Source organism: Ursus americanus, chromosome 14 (assembly GCF_024610735.1).
Source record: "Ursus americanus isolate L20-20 chromosome 14, mUrsAme1.1.p, whole genome shotgun sequence".
Classification (NCBI taxonomy): Eukaryota; Metazoa; Chordata; class Mammalia; order Carnivora; family Ursidae; genus Ursus; species Ursus americanus.
Window position 1 is genome coordinate 71,176,732 of NC_142140.1, and position 27,191 is coordinate 71,203,922.

General features: G+C 52.8%; 2 protein-coding genes across 2 annotated transcripts in view; one reads left to right on the forward strand and one right to left on the reverse strand.

Moving 5' to 3' along the window:
* Positions 1 to 222: 222 nt before the first annotated feature.
* Positions 223 to 19,062, forward strand: ATPAF2 (ATP synthase mitochondrial F1 complex assembly factor 2). Its single transcript, XM_045778218.2, has 8 exons — positions 223 to 533; positions 8,948 to 8,992; positions 9,250 to 9,395; positions 10,817 to 10,914; positions 12,266 to 12,346; positions 14,945 to 15,057; positions 15,584 to 15,699; positions 17,443 to 19,062. Exons 1-8 carry the CDS (start codon positions 401 to 403, stop codon positions 17,578 to 17,580), a joined length of 870 nt encoding a protein of 289 aa, XP_045634174.1. The 5' UTR covers positions 223 to 400; the 3' UTR covers positions 17,581 to 19,062.
* A 9-nt stretch (positions 19,063 to 19,071) lies between these two features.
* The window catches only part of DRC3 (dynein regulatory complex subunit 3), a 30,368-nt gene continuing 22,248 nt past the window's right edge, over positions 19,072 to 27,191 (reverse strand). The window contains exons 9-13 of the mRNA XM_045778251.2: positions 25,848 to 25,979; positions 23,962 to 24,032; positions 21,888 to 22,011; positions 19,723 to 19,854; positions 19,072 to 19,381 (exon numbers count right to left, since the gene is read on the reverse strand). Coding sequence (XP_045634207.2) covers positions 19,268 to 19,381; positions 19,723 to 19,854; positions 21,888 to 22,011; positions 23,962 to 24,032; positions 25,848 to 25,979 — 573 coding nt within the window. The 3' untranslated portion in view covers positions 19,072 to 19,267. The remainder of the gene's footprint in view (positions 19,382 to 19,722; positions 19,855 to 21,887; positions 22,012 to 23,961; positions 24,033 to 25,847; positions 25,980 to 27,191) is intronic.

Consider the following 27,191-nt stretch of genomic DNA (forward strand, 5'->3'; position numbering starts at 1 on the left):
CCTCGCACACACACCACCCTTTCGATTGGCTCAGGCGCGCCGGGGGGGCGGGCACAGGCTCACGCGGCGCTTCCACCCATTGGCGGGCGGAGAAAACACGTGGCGGGGTGCGCGAGGGGCCCTCTGGGACTTGTAGTCTTCTTCCCGAGGCGCGGCGTGGAGGGGGCGGGGCGAGGTGCGTTTGTGATGCTGATTGACTGGGGGTGTGCGCAGGAGGCGCGCAGGAGCGACGGCGCGCCGCTGGTGTCATGCGGAAGATGGCGGCGTCCAGGGGAGGATAAGGGCTCTGGGGAGGTGGTGAGAGGTTTCCGTACAGCCCGAGCGTGCGGCTTTGGGGATCCCTTCGCTGTTTCCTGCTCTCAGGTTTCGCGCCGGTCGTCCTCCCAGGCTTTCGGGCGCGATGTGGAGGAGCTTCCTCCGGCTGCGGCATGCCGGGCGCCGCTTCCTGAACCCACCCCGCGGTGCCCTCACCGCCTCCGTGGGGCCGGGGCCAAACCCCCTGACCCCTGCCCGGGCCTACGCGCCCCCGACAGGTGAGGGAACCCGGGGCACATTCTCTTTTGGCCAGGGCCCGAGTCGGGCTAAGGTGGGCTGAGGGGTTCGGCTGTGCAGGGCGGGGTAACCGAGGCAGGGCTCAGGCTCGTAAGGTTACGCAGTTCAATCGGGTCCTGCTACCGATCGGGGAAAATAGAAGCCCAGGCAAGGGCAGACCACCCGGCGCGTCGCTGCCTGAGACAGTAGTTGCCATTTGGCTCGTGCAGCTTTTCTTAAAGCTTATGGTTTTCTTTTCTGATAAGGAAGGCAGATGGCATTCTTGTTCTCAGACAGGGAAATTCGGGTTCTCGATCAGGACTACACCAAGGTCACAGAGCGGACTCAGAGGTCTGTGGAGGGCGACGGTCGGCCTGACCTTTTTATGTGTCCCCTTAGCTAGGCACAGAAGGGTCCTGGAACCGGGGCATTCAGTGGGCATTCAGTCTTCCATCCTGGCTAATTTCTCTGCAGGTTTCCTGGCCCTCCCTCCCATTGTCCGACCACAATCCTTGCCGTTTCTGCTAAGGAGTTGACCCTGGTGCCTCCTTTCTCTCCTTATCAGTCAGGAGAGAAAGGTAGTGACTCTTTCCCCGATTCTGGGGGGACGTTTTAGAGTAAGAGTGGGAGTGACTCCCTTAAATGAGTGAAGAGTAGTAACACTCTTCATTCAGTTAGCTTTTCTGTGCTGAGCACTGGAGGCATGGTGGTCTTCAAGGCAGGCGTGGTCCTACCTAATGATCACTGTCATTATCGATCGCTGCAGGTTGTAATAGTCTCATTAAACAACAGTGTATAATATCCTGTGATAAGGGAAATACAAAGCTGTGAGAACATAAAGAAGCACCTATTCCCTTCTTGGGGGTTTTGAGGGTCTGGAAAGGGTCTTGGAAGAAAGGACATTTCAGCTGAGCTTAACAGATGAGTTGGAGTTCAGTGGAGAGGAGGAGGAAGAGTGTTGGGTGGTCAGAACAACAGGTGGACAGCAGGCTGGGAGGGACCTTGCTGTAACACTTCTTACTTTGGAAAATCTAGAACTCTACAGGTGGTTTGACATTGTGGCAGAAATACAGATCTGGGTCTAATGCCGGCTGAAGCTCTGAGGTGCTGTGTGATCATGGGCGCCGGACTGCTTCCTTTGGGCCTCATTTTCCTCCGTGAGTTGAAGGACTAGGTTGCCTCTGAGGGTCCTTCTGTTAAGTTTCGTAATTTTATACAAACGGGGGAGAGAGCTGGATGCAGCAAGGAGCTGACGTTTCGCCAGTCAGGGTCCAAGCTGAAGGGCCTGAAAGTGGCCATAAAGAACCAGTAAAGAGAAAGAAGGAAGGGCATTTGTGATACTGTGAATTAGAAGAAGAAATATACAGTTGACTCTTCAAACAACGCAAAGGTTAGGGGCGCCACTGCCACTCTCCACCATCGAAAATTCACATATAACTTTTGACTCCCCCAAAACTTAATTACTAATAACCTACTGTTGACCAGAAGCATTACCGATACCAGTCAAGTAACACATTTTGTATGTCATGTTTTATAGTCAGTATTCTTAAAGTAAGCTAGATACAAGAAAATGTTATTTAGAAAATTAGAATCATAAGGAAGAGATCAGGAGGAAGAGAAAATAACATTTACTATACTGTAAAAAAAATGCAGGTGTAAGTGGACCTGCGCAGTTCCAATCCACGTTGCTCAAGGGTCAACTTGTGTATATTTGGTCTCCCTTCAGTTCCTGACACACATCTCGTAAAACCCTTGTAATTTACTAAGCAATAAGAGCTATGGAAGAGGCTTGTGTTATAATATTTGGTCTTTTGTCCTAAGATAGCTCCAGAGATATAAAGTTGAAAGGACTTTCTTATTCATAAGCTCCTTTCAACCACACCTGAGGTTATGTTAATGAGGTGGCTTTTGGAAAGCACCTAAGGATGGGGGCTGGTTGCCAGGGGAAACAACCGCAAGATTAGAGGTTTGGTACTTTCAGTCCCACCCCCTGACCTCTGGGGAGGGGAGAAGGGCTGGAGAGATCGATTGCTTGCTAATGGCCTGTGATTTAATCAGTCGTGCCCGTATAATGAAGCCTCCATAAAATCCCTGAACTGTGGGGTTCAGAGGGCTTCAGGGGTGGTGAACACTTGGAGATGCTGGAAGAGTAGCATGCCCAGAGAAGGCACGGAAGCTCCACACCATTTCCCCTAGACGTTGCCCTGCACATCTCTTCATGTGGCTGATCTGAGTTACATCCTTTGACAATGAGCTGGTAATCTCGTAAATTAAATCTTTATCCGAGTTCTGTGAGCTGCTCTGGCAAATTCATCAAACCTGAGGAGGGGCCCTGGGAACCTCTGATTTATAGCCAGCGGTCGGAAGCATAGGAGACAACCTGGGCTTGCGGTTGGCATCTGAAGGGAGCAGGGAATGCAGTCTTGTGGGTCTGAGCCCTTACCTTGTGGGATCCAATGCTATCTCCAGGCAGATTGTGTCAGAATTTCACTGAATTGTAGGACACCCAGCTGATGTTACAGAGTTGATTGGTGACAAAATCCCCACACATGGGGAACAGAGAGTGTGTGAATGTGTAAAGGAAAAGGAGAGTTTCCTTTACAGCATCCTGGGAAAGGACAACACGAGCGAAGGGGACACGTACAGGAGTTCACTGAAATGGGCACAGGCAGATCGTTCACTTGGTTTAGTGGGTGCCACTTCGCATTATGGTGGCACGCCATCTACCATCTCTTCCCTTCTGCTGCAAACTTTACTAGTTCAGGCTCTTGGGAGCAGCTGGCACATGGTACGTAGTCAGACATGAAAGAGAATAGGAATGAAAGCATGAAGCCCCGTGCGAGAGAGGGACATGAAACCAGGCCTGTGAGTGCACTGCAAAGACGTTACCGCTTCGAGATTCTGTGAGCCTTAGGAATGGTGGACTGTTCAACCCAAGTGGGGGCCTTCTCCGTGAAGACTCATGCGAGCAGATTGAGCGTGGCTCCTTGGGAATGGCCATGCCACCGAAGGTTGTCAGGAGAGGAGGGGTTTGGGAAAGGGTCACCGGGGTGTTAGAGGAGATTTTGCAGCAAGGAGGCCTGTGTGAGGGTATGCGGTGGTCCCGCTGTGTACCAGCTGTCAGAGATCCATCAGCTGTTTAGAGGGGAAGGTGTTCTGGGGAGGCTGCATGTCTGGCTGAGTGCAACACCCAGTGAAGTCAAGGCTGGAAGTCTTGTCTCCTCTGTTTTCGGATTGTCACCTGGACAAGTCACTTAGCTTCCCAGAGTCTCTACCACCTCAGAGGCATTACTTGGCCTGTCTTCATAGAGTGGTTGCGTTGGGTTGAGGGAGATTCTGTAGATAAAGCCCAGCCTGCCACCCGTTTTTGTAAATAAAGTTTTATTGGAACACAGCCATGCTCCTTCATTTTCATATAATCTAAGGCTACTTTAAGTACTGAGTTGACTAGTTGCAACAGAGACCATATGGCCTGCCCAGCCTAAAATATTTACTCTGGTTCTTTATAGAAAAAGTTGGCCAACCCCTCCTCAGGATGCTAGAGCAATTCGGGAAAAAGTGTGTTTAGTTATTTAGCTCATTTACATTAATTGCTATGGCAGATGCATTTGCTCTGAAGAATTTTTTAACAGCTTTATTGAGATTCAATTCAGTTATAATTCACTCGTTTAAAATGTATAATTCAGTGGTTTTTAGTATACTCACTGAGTTGTACAACCATCACCACAGTTCTAGAACACTTTTGTCACCCCAAAAGAAGCCTTCTACCCTTTGGCTATCACCTTCTTCCCTCCCTACCCCTCTGGCCCTAGACAACCACCATTTTATGTTCTGGCTCTATAGATTTCCCTAGTTTGGACGTTTCATAAATGGAATGTGGTCTTGTCTGGCTGGCTTTTTTTTTTTTTTTTAAAGATTTTATTAATTTATTTGACAGAGAGAGTGAGCGAGCACAAGCAGGGGGAGCAGCAGAGGGAGAGGGAGAAGCAGACTCCCCGCCCAGCAGGGAGCCTGACGTGGGGTTTGATCCCAGGACCCCGGGATCACGACCTGAGCTGAAGGCAGACGCTCAACCGACTGAGCCACCCAGGTGCCCCTGTCTGGCTGGCTTTTTTACATTGAGTCTGTTTTCAAGGTTTATCCATGTATCAGTACTCCACTGTTTTTCATAGCTCAGTAATATTCTGTTGTGTGGCTGTATCACATCTTATTTATTCATTCATCCATTGATGAACCCATTTGGGTTGTTTCCCTCTTTCGGCTATTCTGAATGCTGCTATAAACACTTGTGTACAAGTTTTTATGTGGGCATATGTTTTTTTTTTTTTTTTGTTTATGGTTTTCGCTTGGGCATATGTTTTTATTTCTCATAGATAGATATCTAAGAGTAGAATTGCTAGTCCCATGGCAACTGTTTGACTTTTTGAGGAACTGCCACACTTTTCCAAGGTTTAACTGCTACACTTTTCCAGTTTACATTTTCCCCAGCAGTGTATGAAGGTTCCACTTTGTCCACATCCTTGCCAACTCTAGTTATTATCTTTTTTTTTTTTTTTTAATTATAGCCGTCCTAGTGGGTGTGAAGTAGTTTCTCCTGGTTTTGTTTTGCGTTTCCCTGACGATGATGACATCCAGCATCTTTTCATGTGCTTATTTTGTATATTTTCTTTGGAGAAATCTGTATTCAGATTCTTTGACCAGTTTTTAATTGGGCTGTCTTTTTATCATTGTAAGAGTTCTTAAACAGTTGGTTTGGAGAATTCTGACACCTGAAAACGGTTGGAGCCGCCCTAGGATTATGGATAGAGGGATGCCCTAAGTCAAATGTAGCTTAAAGGCTTAAGGCCCACCAGATGGCACTGTTTAAAAAGATAAATGTGTTGAGTCCGCTGGGAGAGGGCACTTCCTCTGTTCTTGGTGCACTGTGGGAGTCGTAGTTCTGAGGCTTTGAGTCTTTCCAAAGCAAAGGCCAAGCGAAAATTGAGGCTGATAGAAAGATCACTCACTGGTCTGTGAAGCCTGGGGCAGGAGGAGGAATGGAAGGGAAGTGACACAGAAAACACCCTGTTTCTTTATATGGATTGAAATGACCTCATAGGAAAAAGGGACCTGATGGACATTAATTTCCAAGTCAGCACTCATCACGTGAGTGGGTTTTTAAAATTGTTCTCTGCTTCAGTAGCCTGTTTTCTTGCAGCCAGCTTTTAACATCCAGCACTTTCTCACGTACCTTTTCTTCGTGTCCGCATAGTCCACACCTAAAAGTAACCGACTGTGTTTTTGCCACTGAAACAGCTGTTCTGTAAAGGGAGCGATTCATACTCGGAATAGACCCGAGTTCTGTGTGAGCCCACAAGGCTAGGCTGTTAATTTCATCTTTAAAGATGAGGTTCCTGTTGCTGTCAGCTAGCCCCGTGCTCACTGAGAACATGGGTGCTTCAAGGTTCCTGGTCTGATGATTTATCTTATGTGACTCAAGGCCTCTGAGGGTCCAGGTGGAGACCATTGTTGGGGGCCATGGATGCCACCAAATGAGTTTTCCAGATCTTGGCCTTGTTTGCCTATGTGGACCCCTAACTTGGCTGCCTCTGCCTTCATACTGTGATCTACCCAGCCCTCTCCCCCGGATCTGGCCCCCACCACCCTCTCTGGGCCTCTCTAACCATGCTCTGCAAGATAGCTACAGTCTCGTCTTTCGACCATGGTTTTAGTTCTCCAAACTCTCATGCTCTCGTGAGGCTGAGGACCTTCAGCGTAAGCTGTTTCTTCTGCTAGAAACGCCTTCCACACAGCCCCCCCCCCACCAAGAAACGAAGCCATCTGTGCAGATTGGCTAACTCCTGCCTCTCCCTCAGGTCTCGGATGAAATCTGACCGCTTGGAGGTCTTCCTTTAACCCAGGATGAGATTAGGCTCTCCTTTTTTTTTTGAAGATTTTATTTATTTATTTGACAGAGAGAGCGAGAGAGCACAAGTGGGGAGAACAGCAGAGGGAGAGGGAGAAACAGGCTCCCCGCTGAGCAGGGCACCTGACGCAGGGCTTGATCCCAGGACCCTGGGATCATGACCTGAGCCGCAGGCAGTGCTTAACCATCTGAGCCACCCAGGCGCCCTGAGATTAGGCTCTCCTGGCATGTGTCTCCAGTGAGCCTCGGACTTCGGCTGGTTTAGCGTTCAGCTTCGCAGTAGACATCAAGTGTCCCGAGGGCAGGGGTGAGCTTTGATTCGGATCCGCAGGACTCAGCGAAGTTTGTTCCAAGGCTAGAGTCTGCCCCTCTGTGTATCGGCTGCATTCAGGAGAGCACCTGTCTGAAACGCCGCACAGGGGTGCCTGCCCTCTGCAGAGGCCCGGCAGCCTTTGTGCCCCTTTGCCTTTTGAGCAGTTTTGGTTGACCCATCCTTGCCCTTCTATCCTTCCCACTCCCTTCTGATTTTTTCCTCTTAATCAGGCACAGAGGGGAACCTGGCCAGGACGGAGAAGGCAAGGCCTGACCAGCAAAGCAGAGGGGAAAAAAAAGACTTCCCTCGTGGGAAACCTCACTGTCCTGCTACCTATAGGTTCAGCCCGAGCTGTCAGTTTCTGCCCCGAGTCCAGGTCTCTCGGGCCCATCTCCCAGGGCTGTGTCGAGCCACGTGCTAGAATGCTCTCCCCTGGCACTTCCTGCTGATGGGGGCAGATCCTTCCCCCAGCGATGGTGAGTCAGCTTTCACAGCTCTTCCCACTTCCTGCCTGGTCTGGCTGTGGACACGTTGCCCAGCTCAGGCACCCGAGAACATGCTGGATGTGGTCCAGGTACCTCAGTCCAGGCCTCCAGACCTACGCCAGGAGGCCTCCAGATTCGCGTCTCATCCACCATCTGAACGCGACCGGATGGCATGTGAACCCAGAGCATTCGGAAGCACCAGGCCGGCGTAAGCTTTCCACTTTGGTGTCAAATGCGTGAGAGAATCTCTATTACGATTTCAAACAAAGGTGGTAACTCCTGCCATAAAAATACAGCATCATCTCGGTGCCCAGATCCTATCACTTTCTTTTTCTTTTAAGTATCGACGCTCCGTAAAGACAGCGATTTTTGTCACTTTTATTCATTGCTTGATCCCACGTACCTAGAATGGTACCTGGCACGGGGTAGACACTCAATTTTTTTTTTTTTTGTCAGAAAGCAGTTCGGGCCTTCTCTGAGTAGAGCACAGCTGTGGAAATGCAATTTGGGGCCCTTTTCGGGAAAGCATCGGTGAAAGAGCATGAGACTGATGAAAAAAACTGGCGTGATCTGGAAGACCTAAAAACACCACGTTTGGAGGCCAGACACCCTCCCTCCACCATCCCAACCCCCCAGCACAAATGAAGTTCTCCTGATTTTCATCATCTGTTTGAATTAATTTTAACTTAAATGTGATTTTTGTTCTTTGGGGCTTTTTTTCTAAAGCATTAAAAACGAATGAATCTCCTCCCCCTCCCCATTTTCCATCAGTATTTCCGACACATAACTTCAGTCAGGGACGCTGAAGGCTCTTAGGACCCAGTGATTTTGTGACGGAACGAACAAGCGAAGGAGGCAAGGTTTTGTGTTTATCACAAATGTTACGGCTGGGTTACGATTTTTAGCTTCCAAAATCTGACCTCTTTGTTCTTTATTAGTAAAAGGAATCTGCATAATTCTTTGGGAGACACTTAGTTTCAAGCCCTCCAAGTAGAACAGGGGGGATTTGCTTACATTTTCATAGAAGGTTTTATTCAAGTTATTTTCAGATATCACAAGCCGCATATTTTTCCCTTTCTTAAAGGAAATGTTTGGAGTGCCTGTTGAATACGCAGGCATGCTGGTTAATCAGGTTAATTAATTGGATAGAGAGGACGAGGATGGTCCTGGGATCTCTCTTCACTTCCTGTGTGGAACACACGTGCACACGCATGTCCCCACCGGCTTTCCTCTCTTGCTGTCTTAGAGGCAGCAGACTCTTGCCCAAAATAGGTCTCTGGCTTTATCACATTCAGACACCATCTTCGGACTGGGACACATTTTTCTGCATGGGGGCAGCGCTGGTGGGGGTGTGTGGGGGCGGGGAGCCTGCCTAGAAGTTAAAGCAGAAGGTGCTAGAAAAATCTTTCGCGTCAGGTAGTCTGCGGCTTCGAGACGCTTTGCGATCAGACTGTCCCTGGGCTCGGGGGCCGGCAGGGGCATGACCAGTGTGTCGTGTCCCTCCCTCATCCCTGGAGAGTGAGTGCCCTCCTCCCCCGAGCTTTAATCGGGAGCCGTTGATGATGCCGCGTGGAGTAGGGCAGACCCAGAATAGTGATGTGAAAACCGAGCCAATCAATCAGCATTAGCGGTAACGACACAAGCTGGTCTTGTCACTTCCTGAGCCGTCTCAGTGTTATTTTAAACCGCCTTTTTGAAAAATCTCTTTTACAGAAAGGAAGAGATTTTATCAGAATGTCAGCATCACACAGGGTGAAGGTGAGTGTCTGAAATTTTGACTGTCTCTTTTTCTTTTTTTTTTTTTTTTTTCTGTGAATGGGTAGAAACATTTTTCATCTCTAGCCGGTTTCAGCGGTGAGATTACCCTTCGTGCTTTTGTTGGCTGGGTTTCTGTAAGCCCTCCACGAAGGGACTCACGGTTGGCTTTGTCTGCACTGATTCAAGAAGCTAAATATAGGAATGGTCACTCGATTCCACTTAACAATCCCTGAGAGGTTTTCATTTGATCTTTCAAGGTGGCTTTGAGATAAACCTGGACCACAGGAAGCTGAAAACTCCCCAAGCCAAGCTCTTCACTGTCCCCAGCGAGGCCCTGGCCATCGCGGTGGCCACTGAATGGGACTCCCAGCAGGACACCATCAAGTTCTACACCATGCATCTGGTAACAAGTTCCCGAACCTCTGCCCCCGATGCCCACGGCTGGCTTCCTAGGGTACCTGGCAAAAGTCTAGACTCCTTTCCAAATTCGGATAAGGCCCTCGGGGGCGGACTCCTGCCGTACTAGCCTCCTTGAACGTGCTGCCATTCCCCACCCGGCCCCCTGTGGCTCCCCTGCTCAGAACGCCGTACTGGATGGCTGGTTCCTCTCCTGGTCTCAGGACAGGTGTCACCTTCCCTGGCTGCCCAGCGCTCTTATTTTCTGTCACGCCACCTGTTCGTTTCTTCTGCCAGCACGTAAGCAGTTGATAATTGTCCATTTGAGGTTTGCATGCTCAGAGTCAGTGTCTTCTCCCACCTCGTGAGCACAGAAGGGCAGGGCCATGTGTGTCTCACGAGTGCGTAGCCAGCCCCTAGCTGGAGGCCCAGTCGGCGCTCAGCATTGGTGGAGAGCAGGAACGCACGGGGCCAGGTGGGTGAGGCGAGGCAGCTCCCCCTGCAGTTAGCCCTCCCTCCACACAGGGGTGGCTCGCTGCGGCGCGAGAGCAGACCGGGGCAGGGGCTGGCTAAACTCTGAGGCTTCCAGACCGTCACCTTGGGCAAGCTACTGCCCCGTCTCAGCCCCGTGGTCCCCCTCAGCGAAAGGTGAGCACGGCTGTCAGGATGGGATGATGTGATGCTGGAACGTCTTTGGCGTGGTTCCTGGCCCAGAGTGAGCGCTCAGTCAACACTGGGAACAGTGCTTTCGTCCTGGTCATTCCCATGCTTGGCCTTGACATGCAGACCCAGGCGGGCGTCCTCGGCATCTTCACAGCCTGCGGCGGGGCTGGCCGTCTCCTTTGGCCGTCAGGAAATAAGGGATAAGGGTGACGCGGCTACAGACTAATTGTCCCAGTACCTAAGCACCCTCGCTGGAGAAGTCACCCTGCTTCTGGTTGGGCTCATTTGTCGCCCTGCTTCCTAAGGTGATCAGGGAGCCAGCTGGGTGCTTCTCGGTCAGATCTGAGTTCTAGCGACTGAGCCCCTAGGCCTCAGTTTCTGCATCTCTGAAATGCTTGTAATAATGGTACCTACTTCAAAGGGTGTCATGAGGCTTCAGTGAAATACAGCAGAGCCTGGTCGTGGAGAGCATGAGACCGGGGGGAGGTTCGTTACTCGGGTGACTGTGAGATTCCCCTGGGCCCACAGACTGTCACACACCAGGTTTGGCACGGAGCCTGGCTGTCGCAGGGGCTCAGTAGACGGGCTACAGCTGAGGCTGTGGAGATACCGGGGGTCGAGGGCTTCCGTTTGGCTCCGGCACTCCCTGGGTGGTGCTGTCTGGGTTCTCCGTGTTGCTGTGGGTCGGAGGCATTCTCTCTCTGGAGCGCAGTGCGTTTGCCTGGGCCCAGCGGCGGTGACGGGGCCTCTTGCCTCTCACTTCAGACCACATTGTGCAACACGTCTTTAGACAACCCTACCCAGCGGAACAAGGACCAGCTGATCCGGGCGGCTGTGAAGTTTCTGGACACCGACACCATCTGGTAATTGACATTTAGATGGCATTCCCCTGCGACTGAGTGGGTCCCCTGGGCTGTTTGCCTCATTTGCCCAGACCGTTATCAGCGGAAGAAGAGGCAGACCCTTTTCGTTTATCTCCCAAGGCAGGGAGGCGGTCTGCTTGACGTTACCACTCAGCTGCCCTGCGGGTCCCTGGGAGGGAAGGCTGCTCCGGCTGCCACCGTGTCAGAGTGCGGGGCACTCCTCTCCTGCAGCCTGGCAGCTGTCTCTGGGTCTGCGCCGGGGGTGGGGTGGGGTGGGGTGGGAGGTAGCATATGCAGCATTTGCAGGCTCCAGGACCAAGGGTGTCACTTTTCAACCCCCAGCGGGGCCTCTGATCCTGGACCTCCGCCCATTCTCACGTCGGCATCGTTGTCGTCAGTTGTCCGCTTGGACGCGGGGATGGTTGGTTGTTGATGTCAGGAGCTGGCTGCCTCCACTTAGGATTTCTCCTCTCGTGTCTGGGTTCATTAGCTAACTGGTCAGTGGTGTCGAAGGAAATTTCAAGAAACAGCAGAAGTGGTCGAGCAGCACGTGTCTGTGGGCCCAGATGCTCTAGAATCTCGATTTGCCGCCCATTCTCCTGCACACTCACGATCGCTCTTGTGCCTTCTGCTCACGCCGCACTGTGGCTTTCCACGGTGCCCACTCGTCTTCCCGTCCCCTGGGGCCTGGCCCCTCAGCCCCCCACAGCTGGCTCCCGTTTCTGTGTCTCTTGGTTGAAACAAGTGGGAGAGCCTGGCATCAGGTGGCGTGGGGCCCCTGAGCCGGCAGCCGCTTCGGAGCCGTGCGGGCTCAGGCCACGCGCATGGGCAGTTTGTGGCCAGGGGCACAGTCTCTCGGAAGGGTTGGGGAGGTGGGGGTGCAGTGACTGAGCTCTGGCGCAGCATCGTACGGTCAGGTGGGTGTGGATCTGGGGGTGCAGAATTAGTGTTTAGAATGGCATTGACCTAGTGCCGCAAGCCTTGGCCTCTGAAACAGGGACGTTTAGGACAATGGTCTCAAACTCTAGCCTGCGGTAGAATCCCCTGGAGGCCTTGTTAAAACACGGATTGCTGGTCTCCACCCCCAGAGGTTCTGCTTTCCATAGGTGTGGGGTGGGACCAGGGAACTGGCCTTTCTAGCAAGTTCCCGGGAGAGCCCTGCCGCTGGCCCCGAGACTACCCTCTGAGAACTGCTGCTTTAGGGCAGGACTTGTAGGGCTGGGGGAGGGGAGTTGAGAAGTTTTGTTTTGTTTTTTTTTGCTCTTCTGTTTTACGTTTTTCCATTGTCAGTCACTGAATGAAGGAATTATACCTTTTTTTATTAACGAAGGTGATTTTTGCAATGAATTAGCTACAGGGTGGAAGAGCCAGCGACATTAGTGGAACTGCAAAAGAACGAGTGGGACCCGATCATAGAATGGGCCGAGAAGAGGTAAGATGCGCAGCCCCGCAAGGTTGGGCAGGCTGGTGGGGTCAGGGGTCACGCTGGACCGCTGAAGCCCTCAGCTAGTTGACTTTCTGAGTTCAGAGCACCCCTGGGATTCCACAGCTCCCGGATGTTGAGGGATAGGGCCGGCCCCCTTGGGAAAAAATGCTCTGCCAATTAGCATCAGCCGCCATGCACCAAGTGCATGCTGGGTAGGGGTGGAGCCCCCGCTCTGCCGCGATTGGCTGTGTGATCTGGGGCTAGCGCCTTGAGCTCTCTGAGCGTCCTCGTCTGTGAGTGGGCTTCATCTTCCCCACCCCTTCGCCTGTCGTGAGCAGTGAACTAGGTGAAGCCTCACATCGAGCTTGACACACGGTGAAGTTGCAGGTCTGGGCTCTGATCATCTGTCACCGTCACGATTGCTGTACTTTTAAGCTAAATCCCCCAACAGCGTGTATGACCCGTCCACACAGGACGACAAGTCCGGGAACACCAGTCCTATGGACGGAAGGCTTCTAGGAGTTGATGATGCCCAGTATTTTTCCTTCGCGGAAGGAGTCTTCTGTGCAAAATTGCACGAACTATTGATGTGGTGGAGAAATAAATTCAATTTCTTTTCATGCCAGGGAGGTCTGGGAGGGCTGCCACCTTGGCACTACCTTGACCTCCGTGTTTTGTAAGCTTACACGGAGTTGTTCTTGGTGTAGCATTTTTCACAAAAGTGCTCTCACCCTGCCTCGTTCGTGCACGTTTCCCGAGTGCCCACGATGTGCCAGATATCCTTGGGTTTTATAGGAAAAGGTCCAGCCAGTGCACTGAAGAATCAAATAAAATGTAACAACGACAATACCGTGTAAGGGCTATGAAGGTACGGTGTCATTCCAGAGGCTAATGAAACGGAACAATAGTGGCGGTACCTGGAGATCTCTGCCGTGGAACAAAATTGTCCACTTTCTGTGGCACTCGAGATTCTCATCCTTAAGACTTTACAAAGCAGCTCGGCCATTTGCTGTGTTCCATTTGTGCTATTAGAAATTTCAGCAAGAATATTTCTAAACCAACAGGAAAAATGTGTTACATAGGAAAGAAAATGATAGAAATTGCTCTTAGTCTATTACCTTTTTCCTGTCCTTTATAGTTATTGCTCTTGAAAATGTGTCATTCTTGAAGCCAATTCATGTCCCAGACCAAAAGCAAAGGATTGCATGCAGTAGAGGCTTAATAAATATTTGAAAAAATGATTGGATGGTATAGGACACATTCAAAGATTATTGTGAGGAAAACATGGGGCGCCCGGCTGGCTCAGTCAGTGAAGCGTGCGACTCTTGATCTCGGGATTGTGGGTTTGAGCCCCATGTTGGGTGTAAAAATTACTTAAAAATAAAATTTTAAGAATATATATATTATTGTAAGGAAAATCATTTTTAAGAGGGGGAAGGGCAGAGGGAGAATCTTTTTTTTTTTAATTTAAATTCAATTAATTAACATATAGTGTATTATTAGTTTCAGAGGTAGAGGTCAGTGATTCATCAGTCTCATATAACACCCAGTACTCATTACATCACGTGCCCTCCTTAACGTCCGTCACCCAGTCACCCCATCTCCCCAGTCCCTCCCCTCCAGCAACCCTCCGTTTGTTCTCTATGATTAAGAGTCTCTTATGGTTTGTCTCCCTCTCTGATTTCATCTTGTTTTATTTTTTTCCTCTCTTCCCCTGTGATCCTGTTTTCTTTCTTAAATTCCGCATATCAGTGAGATCGTATGATAATTGTCTTTCTCCGATTGATTTATTTCACTTAGCATAACACCCTCTAGTTCCATCCACGTCGTTATAAATGGCAAGGTTTCATTCTTTTTGATGCCTGACTAGTATTCCATTGTGTATACACCACATCTTCTTTATCCATTCATCTCTCAGTGGACATCTGGGCTCTTTCCATAGTTTGGCTCTTGTGGACGTTGCTGCTGTAAACATTGGGGTGCAGGTGCCCCTTCGGATCGCTACATTTGTATCTTTGGGGTAAATACCCGGCACTGCAATTGCTGAGTCGTAGGGTAGCTCTAGTTTCAACTTTTTGAGGACCCTCCACACTGTTTTCCAGAGTGGCTGCACCAGCCTGCATTCCCACCAACAGCGTAAGAGGGTTCACCCCTCTCTGCATCCTCGCCAGGAGGACAGAGAGAATCTTAAGCAGGCTCCATGCCCAGTGCAGAGCCCGATGCAGGGCTCAATCTCACAACCCTGAGATCATGACCCGAGCCGAAATCAAGTCAGATGCTTAACTGACTGAGCCACCCAGGCACCCCAGGAAAATAACTGTCTAAAGACGATCTTTTGTGGTCTCAAATATGAAAATTTTTCTTCAGAGGTTTAAAAAGCCGGCAGCCCGTGCTTCTGATGGAGATTCTAGGCAAACGAGTTAGAATTTCAGGCCGCTATGTGGTCTCTGGTTCTGCTCTGGGGTGACAGGAGACGATTAGGTCAGGAGGCCGCTGCTCCCAGAATCCTGGGCATGGGCACACTCAGCAGTGGAGGACTTTGCTTCCGGGTGGAAGCTGGGCCACACAGCACCACGGGGACATGCCGAAGCCTTTTCCTTGCAGATACGACGTGGAGATCGGCTCCTCCACCAGCATCATGGGGCCCAGCATCCCAGCCCGGACGCGGGAAGTGCTCGTCAGCCACCTGGCATCTTACAACATGTGGGCCCTGCAAGGTATGCGTGGTGTTTCCCGTGGGCCTGGGAGGGCGGCGTGATGGGGACCGGCATCACAGGAGCACTCGAGGGGGGGCTCAGATGCCAACTAACCCTTCTACTCAGTCCCAGGAGGACAGTGGGTTCCCACCCTTCCAGGAGGTAGTTGGCTCTCCCTTTTTCAGGTGTCTTGACTTCAGGTCTCATTGGCCTGGCTCAAGTCACATGCCCGTCTACCAACCAGTCCCTGGACCAGGGGGTGGAGTCCTCTGACCGGCCAGGTTCAGTCATGTGCTGTGCCCCCCCACCCCCGGGCAGGAGCGGAAGAGGGATGACACCCCCAGTGAAAAATCAGAGTGCTCTTCGAGAGGAATGGGGAATGGATACAGAGCCGGCCAGAAAGCGCACGTCCCCTGGGACCGTTGTCCCCCACCTAGCACTTCTGTACCCCTCCAGGCCTGCAGGGGCTCTCAAAGAGTAGGTCTGGCAACTGCCCTGTCTCGGGGCGGGGGTGCCCTGGATCCTGATCTGGCTCATGTCCCTGCAGGGATTGAGTTTGTAGTGACCCAGCTCAAGTCCCTGGTGCTGACCTTGGGCCTGATGGACCTGCGCCTGACCGTGGAGCAGGCCGTGCTGCTGTCCCGCCTGGAGGAGGAGTACCAGGTGAGGAGCCGCCTCTGCCCTCCCTGGTTCGGACTGGGCGGGGTGGGGAGGGTGGGCTAGGTAGCCCACGTACAGTGCGTTTATATAGATTCGGCCTTTCACGACTTTCACGTACATCCAGAAACCAAAACTCAGGGCCCATGAAAGTATTGTCAAAAAGCAGTAATTCGGGAGAACAGTAGTACGTGCCGCCGTGTTCCAGCATGCTTCACTCTCCCCTCATCGCCTCACCGCTTCTGAACAGCCTGCGCAGCTGGGGGCTGTTGGTAGCCGCATCCTACACAGGGGGGAAACAGAGGCACGGGGTCGCACCCCTGGAAGATGCTGGAACCAGGGTTTGGAGCCGAGTCTGGGCGACTCCAGACCCAGGTAGTCACTGCACCCCGCAGAGAGAGATGGTCTCCTTGCACACCTGCACGGTGGCCCTGCCGGCACGACGAGGAGCCGCGTGCATGTGCGTGCTCTCACGGGGATGAGCTAAGCCCGGGCGCCCCGACTCTCACTGCGGGTCATCTGGCCGGCAGAGCACGCACGGGTGGCTGCTGTTTGTACCGAAGTTTTCATTTAGTGGGTTTGAAATTAATACGGTTTTGCTACACTGTCATTTGCATTTTTTAACTCTGAGAATTATGGCGTCTCTGCAGTCTTTGTACTGTTTCTTCCTCCAACCTCAGAAGGTTAATTGCTCTTAGAAATCAGTTCCTAGCACGATGAAAACCGTTTTGTAATGACATTATTTCCCAAGTCCGTCTAGTCATCTGCTCAGAAAAATGCCAGGGGGAAAACTGTTTCTCTACCACCAAAGAGGCTAGCTAGAAACAATGAGGTGGGCAGGGGGTGATTTGTTGGGGGGGGGGAGGGCTGTGGGAGGCAGGGAGCCAGGAAACCCCCTGTCCAGTCGGGGCTCTGCGTTGGCCCGTGGGCCCCGAGCCAGGCATTCGTTCTCTGACCCGTGGGTTCGATCCGCCACAGAGTAGGGTCTTACCTGTTCTCTCAAAGTATAGAATGGTCCTCAGACGACATATCACAGTCGTCCGCGTGGAGACGGTAGCTTGCGTGGCGTGTCAGATCCCGGGTGCCGGGACGGGCTGGGGCAGCTGGGCCTCTGGCCAGGGAGGGGCCAGCAGGGTCTGGCTGGAGTCCCACTGACATCTGGACAGCCACGCTGTGAGTCTGGGGCTCTTTCCTCCGGTCGTTAGAGCCCCGGGGAGAGAATCTGCGAGCCTGCCCCAGTGCGCAGAGCACAGTTTTCTCGAACACTTCACCCCCGGGGATCAGAACCGAAGCGGCCATGTGGCTTTGGTTGATTTATTTATCCCACCCACGCGAGGCTGGGGGGAGAGTCGGGGGGGGGGGCGGCACTTGCAGGCCAGCCTAGTGAGGCAGCTCGGAGAGGATGACACTTTGCAGGCGGCCTCACACCAGCCCCCTTGGGGGAGGAGGAAGGCATGCGGGTCGGACCCCTCGGGGAAGAGGTGCGGGCCCAGCCGGCAGTTGGGGTGCTCCCGGGCCCTGGGCCTGGACTGCACCCCTCCCGAGCTGCCCGCGCCCCATCAGCATGGGCGCCGGCTCTGCCCACCCGAGGGTTCGCCCCTGCCGCCTCCCCTGCGTGAGTTCTCATGTTTGGCAAGATCGGAGCCCAGTCCGCCCCCGAGCCGGGCTCTGGGGATGGAATGTGGCTCTGGCCGGTAGGCAGCTGGGCGCCTGCCGGCCACCCAGCGACATGTCCTGTCCCCCGCGCAGATCCAGAAGTGGGGCAACATCGAGTGGGCCCACGACTATGAGCTGCAGGAGCTGCGCGCGCGCACGGCCGCCGGCACCCTCTTCGTGCACCTGTGTTCCGAGAGCGCCACGGTGAAGCACAAGCTCCTGCAGCAGTGAGGCCTGCCTGCGGGGCTCCCCGGCTCTGCGTTGCTCTCACGCACTCCCAGGACCCGCAGTGCTGTGGCGGTCAGCTTGCGTCCAAGCCGCGCGCCCCTGCTGGCAGCCAGCGAGCGGGACAAGCGAACGAGTGACTTTCTCTCAAGCTGGTTTTATGAAATATTTCTCTGCCCTGGGAGCGCGTGGAGGCCTGTTTTCATTTGCGCCGCTCCGGTCCTCCATTCCTCTTGCTATGTCTGGAGGCTTCATCAAGGTCAGACGGCTTACCTCCCGCGGCACGTCCTGCTATCCGCGGCCCGTGGCCGGGAGCCTCACAAAGCTGGGGAAACCACATCGGCACACCGCTCCGGGCGGCCCTCAGCCTGAAGACTTTTCTCCCCCTGGCTTTTCAATCAAACAGTCTTTCTTTGGAAAGTGAGTCCTTTTTGTTCCAAGCTGGTTATTTCTATTTGTCCCTAGTATTTTAGAAGAAATAATTTACTCTTAAAAATGGAAAGTATATATTGTTCATGGATTCAAAGCCCAGGCAAGCAGGGCAAGGCCATCTGACTTGTAGGTGTCCTGCTGTGGGAGCCCCGGTGTCCTCCAGACATGGGCACTCCTCCCGCCCTGGGTGGCAGGTGCGATGTCCTGTGCTGGGGCCCAGTGCAAGGGAAGCAGGAAGAGTCTGAGGGTTCAGACAGCAAAGGCTTTCTGAGCCGCCTGTCCTGGCACCCCTGAGTAATCAAATGGCATCACCCCCTTCGTGGAGCACGGGCCGCATGCCGGGTGCTTCTCCACACTTCCATGTGCTCTCCCTGAAGGCCTGACTGCACTCAGGAGAGGTACTGTCACCTCCCCACTTCACAGATGGAGCTCAGGCTACAGAGGTGACATGGGAGGCCCAGTCTGTGCTCTTAACCTCCAGAGGGTCCTCTGGCCCCTGCGGCCAACCTTAGAGACACAGGGAGCCATGGCCTCCGCTGGCCCGGGTCCCACGGCTATGCTGGGGGCTCTGGCCTCTCCCGCGTCCCTCCTCAGCACGCGGAAGAGAGAAGGGCTCGGTCCATGTCAGCCTTCTCCGCCTACTGCTGGGGGCCTGCCCTGGGCCGTCAGCAGAAATGGGGGGCACACAGCTGACATTGGGCCGTGGCCAAGAGTATAGCCCACTGACAGCCGCCTTGGAAGCTGCTCTTAGTAGCCCGGCCAACTGCAAGGCCGGCTGATGATCTTGGACTTTTGTTCCTGCACATCCATGAATAGGAATTCTGATGATTTTTTTTTTTTTTAAGAATGGAGAAAAGATGGGATGCCTGGGTGGCTCAGTCGGTTAAGGCACCAATTCTTGGTTGTGGCTCAGGTCATGATCTTGGGGTCGTGAGATCGAGCCCCACATCGGGCTCTGTGCTCAGCAGGGAGTCTCCTTCTCTCCCTCTCCCCCTCCCCCCACTCATGCTCTTGCTCTCTCTGAAATAAATGAGTACATCTTTAAGAAAAGAATAATGGAGAAAAGATGACATGGTCCTTTATTTTTCTTTACATTTGGAAGTTTTCCCAGGGGTGGGGGAAGAATGGTGCTGGGGCGGGGGGGGGGGGGTTGTGGGTTGAGACGCTCCCGGTAACACTTGCAGCCGGGACGTGTGTGGGGTGCGCGCACGCTGCGAGGGCCGACGGCCGTGTTCCGATCGGCCGTCTGGGCTGGCGAGCCCTAATCTATGACGTCACTGCACTCCAGGCTGTCCAGTTCGTTCTGCATGTGGTCGATGTACTGACTGATCTCCTTCACTCGCCCGCGGTTCCTCATCATCTCATTCTTGTGGATCTGAAGGGTGAAGGCGAAGCCCGAGGTCGTGAAGTCAGAATTCGCTGATACTCTTTTACCAAGTACGGTTTGGGGAAAAGGAGGTCGTTCTTGGACATTTGCCTCGTTCCCTCCGCCGTTTAGAGTCTGCGCGTGCCGCTCGTCTCCTTGAGGCAGGGGTGAGGGTGGGGTAGCGTGCGTGTATGTCTTCGGTGTGGACTTCTGCCGTCCTTAATTTTACTGTACTTCTCATCGCCAAGAGCATACGCTCCCGGGGGAAGATGCCCGCTTTCTCCCTGGCCGGTGGCTGGAGAAATGCGCGCGGCTGCTAGACCCTGTAGACCAGGGTACCGCCCACTCACCGTGTCCACGAGGTGTGCACACCAGGAGTTGGTCTTGGTCACCAGCTCGTCTTCTCGATTGTCAATCTTCAGAAGGTGGATGTCGTGGGACGCCCCGACGGCATTAACGATGGTGTCTTTGTCGACAAAAAGCTGGTGAGCGAGAAAGATCAAATGAGTGAGTGGGTCACGTTCCCTGCCCCCGAGCACCAAGTCAGAGGGCTGAAGAGAAGGGGGACAGCCGAGTGTCCCCTGGCTGGTGGAGGCGGCTGCCCGGCGCCCACTGGAGCGCCCAGCTTTGTATCAGAGCGTTCTCACAGCTCATCTTCCAGGGACAAGGCCTCCCAGCCCCGAGCCGGGACAAGCGCTGTGGGAAGGGCCCCCCGCGGCGCTGACTTTGCCCTACTAGTTGGGGGTGTGTTTTCTTCAGGGAGGAGGCAGGTGGCTGTTCCAGAGGTGACCTCACTCAGGACATCTGCTCCCACAGTGGTTCTCTCTTGCTGGCCCCCAAGTCTCGTTTGCCTGACACCTGCCGGCCAGGTGGGAAGTGCGAGGCTGGCTGAGGGTGTCGGGGCTGCTTTGAGCACAGAAGGCCCTGTGACTCGATGGCTGCTCGCCCCACTTTGTCTCTCCATTGTCCCTCACGTGAACCAAATCGAACTTTGGATTATACTTGGGGTCTCCTGCCTTCTTGTTCCTGACCTTGTTTTCTGCCTTGTAAAAAGTTGTTGGGAAGCCCCCCCGCCACCAGGCCTGGCTGGTTCTAGTGTCCACACTATGGCTGCTGTGTAGCCCAAGTGGAATCATTTCCCAGAGCAGCGTGAGGCCGCGGGAGCACTTAGGAAGTGTTGCTTACGCTTCGAAGGAAAGGCAAAGGACCTGAATGTTCTGTTACAGAGAGGACTGCAAACAGGTAATACTTGGGGTGGTTTTTTTTTTCTTTAGTATAGTAGGGGTTAACTTAATAGTTTACAAAATATGTTCTATGGAATCTTGAGATATTAATATTTCATTTTTTTTAAGATTTTATTTATTTGACAGAGATAGAGAGAGCCAGCGAGAGAGGAAGAAGCAGGCTCCCAGCAGAGGAGCCCGATGTGGGGCTCGATCCCATAACGCCGGGATCACGCCCTGAGCCGAAGGCAGACGCTTAACCGCTGTGCCACCCAGGCGCCCTGAGATATTTATATTTCTGAAAAAAAAAGTTTTCTTTGCTCAAATACATTTGGGGAAAGCCTTGCATACCCTAGGCCCCTTCTGGGTATTTTACAGGGCTAAAACAGAGAAGGCTCTGGAAAGTATAAACTCTCTTAACTTTGTTTCCTTGGTTTGCGAGTTCATTTGCAGTTTTTTTGGCCACAGACTTCTTTTCAGAGAAATGCCCGTGAGTACCTTGTGGGATGGTGGTTTTCCACAGAATCCCGTGTAGAGAAGCCAGGCTAGCTGATGCTAGCACGGCCGCCTGGGAGAAGTGACCAGAAGTCATGAAGATCTTCCTCTGTGCGAGAAGGCCCTGGGCCAGACTCTGGGAAGGGCTCAAAGATGTGTACCACCTGCCTGCCCGTGGGCTTCAGGCAGCCTGCTCGGGAGCGCGTCCTGGTGATCGAGAAGTAGCCACGGCCACACCCACTCCTCACCAGAAGGTCCTGGTTCTTCATTTTTAAAAAGGGTCATAGTAGGGGCGCCTGGGTGGCACAGCGGTTAAGCGTCTGCCTTCGGCTCAGGGCGTGATCCCGGCGTTATGGGATCGAGCCCCACATCAGGCTCCTCCGCTATGAGCCTGCTTCTTCCTCTCCCACTCCCCCTGCTTGTGTTCCCTCTCTCGCTGGCTGTCTCTATCTCTGTCGAATAAATAAATAAAATCTTAAAAAAAAAAAAAGAAATGACCTTTTGGAAACCAACCTGTTGGTAAGTTTAAATCACTAAATTATCATGCGTTCCTCTTTAGATCGCCCCACTGAGTGCCCACCAGGTGTTTTATTTCTTGCCCTAGTTTGTCTGGCAACCGTCCTGCAAAGGGGGTTAGCGTCCCTTTTGCAGATGAGGAAACTGAGGCTCTGGGAGGCTTTCAGGCTTACTAGAGCCACAGAGGGTGGGGGACGGGCACTGAGTCGCCGGCTGGCTCCTGAGCCTGCCCACTGCCCTCGGCCAACCCGAGGCCTACGAGCCCCGCCCACAGTACTCACAGCGCGCAGGTCGTCGGGCAGGTCCTCGTCCAGCTCGCCCTTCAGTATCTTCTCCAGAGTATTGATGGAGATCTCCAGGAGCTTCTCGTGGTGGTGGTTCTCCAGGTCCCGGCACTGAGCCATCGTGCAGCCAAGTTAAGCAAAGGCCAGGGGCGGAGCTGGCCAGGCGCCTCCGCAGACTCTCAGAGGGCCGGGCCGTTTCCTCCAGACAAGAACAGACTTCGAAGGGTGGCTGCATCGCCACCTTCACAGCCGGTCGTACACACGCACGAAACCCCAGGGCCAGCCAACCAACACACACACATCTGATCATCACTGCCCCTTGGCGCTGGGTCCCCTCAGAACCCCTCTATCCTCCACATCTCTCCCTCCCACTGCCTCCTCTGACTGGACAGAAAACCAGGCCTGGTCTCCCCATTCTAGCTCTTTCTCCCCACAGCAGCCAGGGAGTTCTTAATCATGTAGCTAGACTGGACCTCATCCTTCCCATGCTCATGGCTCTCCAGGGGCTTCCCATTCTCTGTTGTGGTGTAAAAGCCTCTCTTGGAACTGAATCTCTCTCAGGGCCTCAGGGCCTTTGCACAGGCTACCTCTTCTGCCTGGAATGCCCTCCCCACTTTTCTGCCTTGTCCGTCTGGCCCACACTCAGGTTCCCAGAGGACCGTCCCTCAGGGAGTCTGCAGGCCCTGGCCTCTGCTTACTTACTGCCTCCATAACTTCTCTCTCCTTGCAGGACTATGGGCCCAGGAAGGCAGGACCAGGAGGTTACTTATGGGGTAGAGCACAGCAGTTTGTGCCCCCCCCATCCCGCATGGCAGGGCCCTGAATTCGGGTAGCAGAAGGGTCGGTCATGCCCCAAATGTTGGCTCCTAACCCTGACGTTTAACCTGACAATCTCATGATAAAGGATTTGTCAGTGTCTGCAACGTGGACGTGGCCCCACTCCCAGGGCCTGTGCACCTGCAACACGGGAGGCAGGCAGGGGTTCTGGGGTGTGGTCGCCCTGTGAACATCACTCATTTGAGAACAAATAAGCCAGGGCTTCTGGGCCGCACACAGCAACCCGGCTAGGCATCCAAACCTTGACTCTAACAAGGCACTATTGTTCTGAGGGCTGGGAAACTCCCTCAGACCCTGCGGAACATTCTTGGAACATTCCAAGCAGTGGCCAAATCTCCATCTTTTGAAGGTGAGCTTTTTCTTTGGTGAAAAACGGGAGGTTTTACATTCCTCTAATCCCAAAGGTGGAGTCTCCCACTAAACGGGATCCAGTGACGGGGTCGACAGCACCTTGGTGCAAGTAGGGAACTTTCTTTCTATTATATATATATATATATATATATATATATATATATATATATATATATATATATATATTTTTTTTTTTAAGATTTTATTTATTTATGTGACAGAGAGACAGCCAGGGAGAGAGGGAACACAGCAGGGGGAGTGGGAGAGGAAGAAGCAGGTTCCCAGCAGAGGAGCCCGATGTGGGGCTCGATCCCAGAACGCCAGGATTGTGCCCTGAGCCAAAGGCAGACGCTTTAACGACTGCGCTACCCAGGCGCCCCAGTAGGGAACTTTCTGTACATCAAACTGGGGCTCGGGTACTTTTGGTAAAAGGTGAAGTATGATTATAAAGCGCTGACTTTTTACTATCTCTGCCCATGGGTTTAGGGCACTGGTGGCAGTGGGAGGGGGAGGTGTGATCCCGAAGGTGGCCACCTGGAAGGGGACCACACTGATTTGCATCCTGCTGAATTTGTGAAAGAGCTGTACCCTTCTCTGACTTTGGTTAAAAGTGCAAGTAGCGGGGCACCTGGGTGGCTCAGGTCATGCTCCCAGGGTCCCGGGATCCAGCATCGGGCTCCCCGCTCAATGGGGGGTCTGCTTCTCCCTCTCCCTCTGCCTGCTGCTCCCTCTGCTTGTGTTCTACAGCGCCCCCCATCAAATAAATAAATAAAATCTTTAAAAAAAACACTTTTTAAATGCAAGCGCTTCTCCCCTGGAGGCATGGGAGTACTGGTGTGCGCCAGTAACACCTCCACATGGAGGGTCCTCAAGGAAAGGATATAGGCTCTGGACATTTTCAATAAAGAGTGCCACCAAGTCGATGATGTTCCTTTCAAACATGTTTATCGTCTCCTGGAAATGACAAAGAACACAGCTAACATGAATATTTAGACATGAACTCGACTGACCTAGCATCAGAGCAAAAGGTGATCTGTAAAACTTAGCAGATGCCTCCTGTCATCCCAGACCCTGTAAAACCAAACACCTTGACCTTCCCAGGTAGAGGTCTATGAACTGGCCCTCTCTGCTGACCTCTTTCTCACAGCTGTGTTACTCACTCTCCAGCCGCTTCAGCTTACTCACCACCCCCTGAAAGTTTAATGTAAAGTTTCCTCCAGGCCTTTGCACATGCTGGTCCCTCTGCCAGGAATGCTTGTCCTGGTTTTGCCCTCCCATACCCCCCACATATACACACAGAGCTAACCCCCTTCCTTTGGGCTTCTCAGTGGCATTTGTTCATCACCTCCAGAGAATCAGGGGACAAAGTCACAAAGAGCCGGACTGCCTGGACCATTATCCCAGCTCCACCACTGTTGTCTAACTTCCATGGGCCTCAACATACTCATCTGTGGAATGGGTTTCCTTTGTAGTATGTGTCTCGTGGAATTGGGCTTAAGTTTAAATGAGTGACTTCACACAAAATGCCTTGCAGGGTGCCTCAGTAATGCCGGCCGTGACCCCTGACCTCTCACCACGAGCGCAGCTACGTGCATGGCTTCCACCCCCCTGCCACCGATGCCCCCCTGCATTGCTGCATCCCAGCGCTTAGCCGGGCACCCAGCGCGTAAATGGGACTTGAGTGAGGGAACCACGGGAAATGAGACTGTGAGGCCTGCTTCCCTGTGACCGCCCCCCCACCAGGATGGGTCATGCCTCTGATCAACCACAGGGCCGCAGGGTGTGCCGAGGGCACCCGGAATCTACCTGAGTCTGAGCACTGACTGCAGGCCTAGCTGCACATTTTTCCAATGTGTGTAAACACTGTCGTAATGAATAAACATGGGGTCGTTGAAAAGCACGAGTGCACCTGACAGCTTCTTGGCTGCCGGTGATACCAGTACGCCCAGGTTCTGGGGAACTTCTGGATGTCGGGAAGGGGCTCTCCCTGCAGGAAGAGGTCGGCAGCCGCTGCCGGAGCCTCCCCTGATGCTCCGTGAGCGGCTTTCCGCAGTGCTCGAGACCTCCCCGGCGGGCAGCGAGCATCTGCCCTGTGCTGTGATGAGGACATCTCTCCGCGTCTGAAGTGTCACTTGACACGTGAGGAACTGATCAGGCGCTATCTGTTGGCCCAGCCGCGGCAGCATGCAATGAGGTTCAATTCATCATGGCCCTTCAGACTCCTGGCCTCGGCTGCCTTGTGAATACACGAGTCACTCGGGTCACTCGGCCGTAAGGAATTCTAGATAGCAGCGCACTGTGCTTCCGAGACTTAGTGCTGAATTGCAAGCTCCTCGCCCGGCCCTGAGACGCGGCAAACGCGGGCTGCAATGCGGAGGACCCTTTGTTCCTTTCTAGAGCGGGGGCCCACTCTGTGTTTCAAGCACCAGACAGCTCCTTGGGTCTAATAGAAAAGAACCACCACTCCCGGCTGAGGCTCTGGGTTCTTCCAGGATAGAGGGTGCATTCCAGAGGAATGAGCTCACCTCTCAGGCTGCCCAAGAATCACTCACAGTCTGAGTGATTGAAATGTATTAAGAGCAAACACGGGAGTGATGAGCAAAGAAAGCTTTAGTCGGCCGTGCTGAGTCGCAGTGGACGATTCCAGCAGAGGAATGCCTGGGAAGGCGCCAGCTGGAGTACAGTTTTGCAGCTGAATTACTGTGTTCTTGCATATGGGTGGGCAGGGCACGAGCGTGCCCCCTTTGTGCCCCGGGGGCCCAGCCTCACCTCCAGCTGCTCTACCAACTGCATCTCCAGGGTCATGAGCACGTTGAACAGCTCCGTGATGTCCTCGCTGTATTCCAGTATCTTCACCTCGATGTTGATCAGGTCGGACTCATCTCGAATGGCGTTTAGACTCTGCAAACAAAAGCCTGTGCTTTAGGAATCCATGACTAAGTGTCATTAGTTAATGACAGGTGACAGTTGGTTTTGTGGCTAAGAACTTAGACTCTGGGGTTGGACTGTCCAAGTGCAAGTGTCAGCTCGCCCCCTTGTCTCCGTCGTGGGCTTGTGGAAGCTACTTAAGCTCCCTGTGCCCGGAGGCAGCTAGAGCGGATGCTAGCACTGGGTAGTGAGTGCTCCATTCACGTTTTAGCTCTGGTTTTCATTAAAGGTCGCTGGGCTGGGTGGAAGGAGCAATGGCTTCAGAGTCAAGTGACCCTGAATTTGAATCCTGTCTGGGTCACTTATCAGCAGTGTGACCTTGAGGGTGCCACCTTCATTCTCGAAGCTTTGGTTTCCTCGTGTAAAGGGGGAGAGAAGTGTGTCACAAAGTCCTGGGGATTAGGCAGTGTATAGGAGCTCTTGACTCACAGCAGGGGCTCAGCAAACAGTCTCCAATAAAAGGCCCATAGGAGGCACAGGTAGGGAGAGAGACTGGAAAAAGGTCCAGTCGTCAGGAAACCATTTGGGCCCACAGAGCACCCCAGAGCTGGACCGTTTGGAACGACAGGATCCTCACAGGCTGGCAAGCACCCTGGGGTCCAAGGCTGGCACTGAATTCTAGCCAATCACTAACAAACATCCTGGGGAGTTGGCCACCAGATGCATCAACTCGTTTCTGTTGCTATATGGTATTAGCTGGGAAGGAGGATAGAGTAACTTGGCACAATTCGGTGTGATGAATCATATTTATAATAATGGCTAGCCCATATGGAGAAAAATCAGGTTCAATCCCTACCTCGAACCTTACATGAAAACAAATTTCCCCACAGAGTGAAGATTTAAATGTACAAAGTAAAGCCATAAAAGTTCTGGAAGGAAAAATGGGTGGGTTTTAATAAATAATCTCAGAGTGAAGAAGTCCTTTCTAAGTATAACCAGAAAAAAAGACTTGATGAATTATACTACATAAAAGTTTTAGAAATTCTGAACGGCAAAAGCACCCTAGACAGAAAAATGACAAGGTGAACAATGGAGTGGGAAACATATTTGCAACTCATTTCACTGACCCAGAGCTAACTTCTCAATCTATAAAGAGCTCCTACAAAGTAATGATTTAAAAAAAAAGAGAGAGAGGGGCGCCTGGGTGGCACAGCGGTTAAGCGTCTGCCTTCGGCTCAGGGCGTG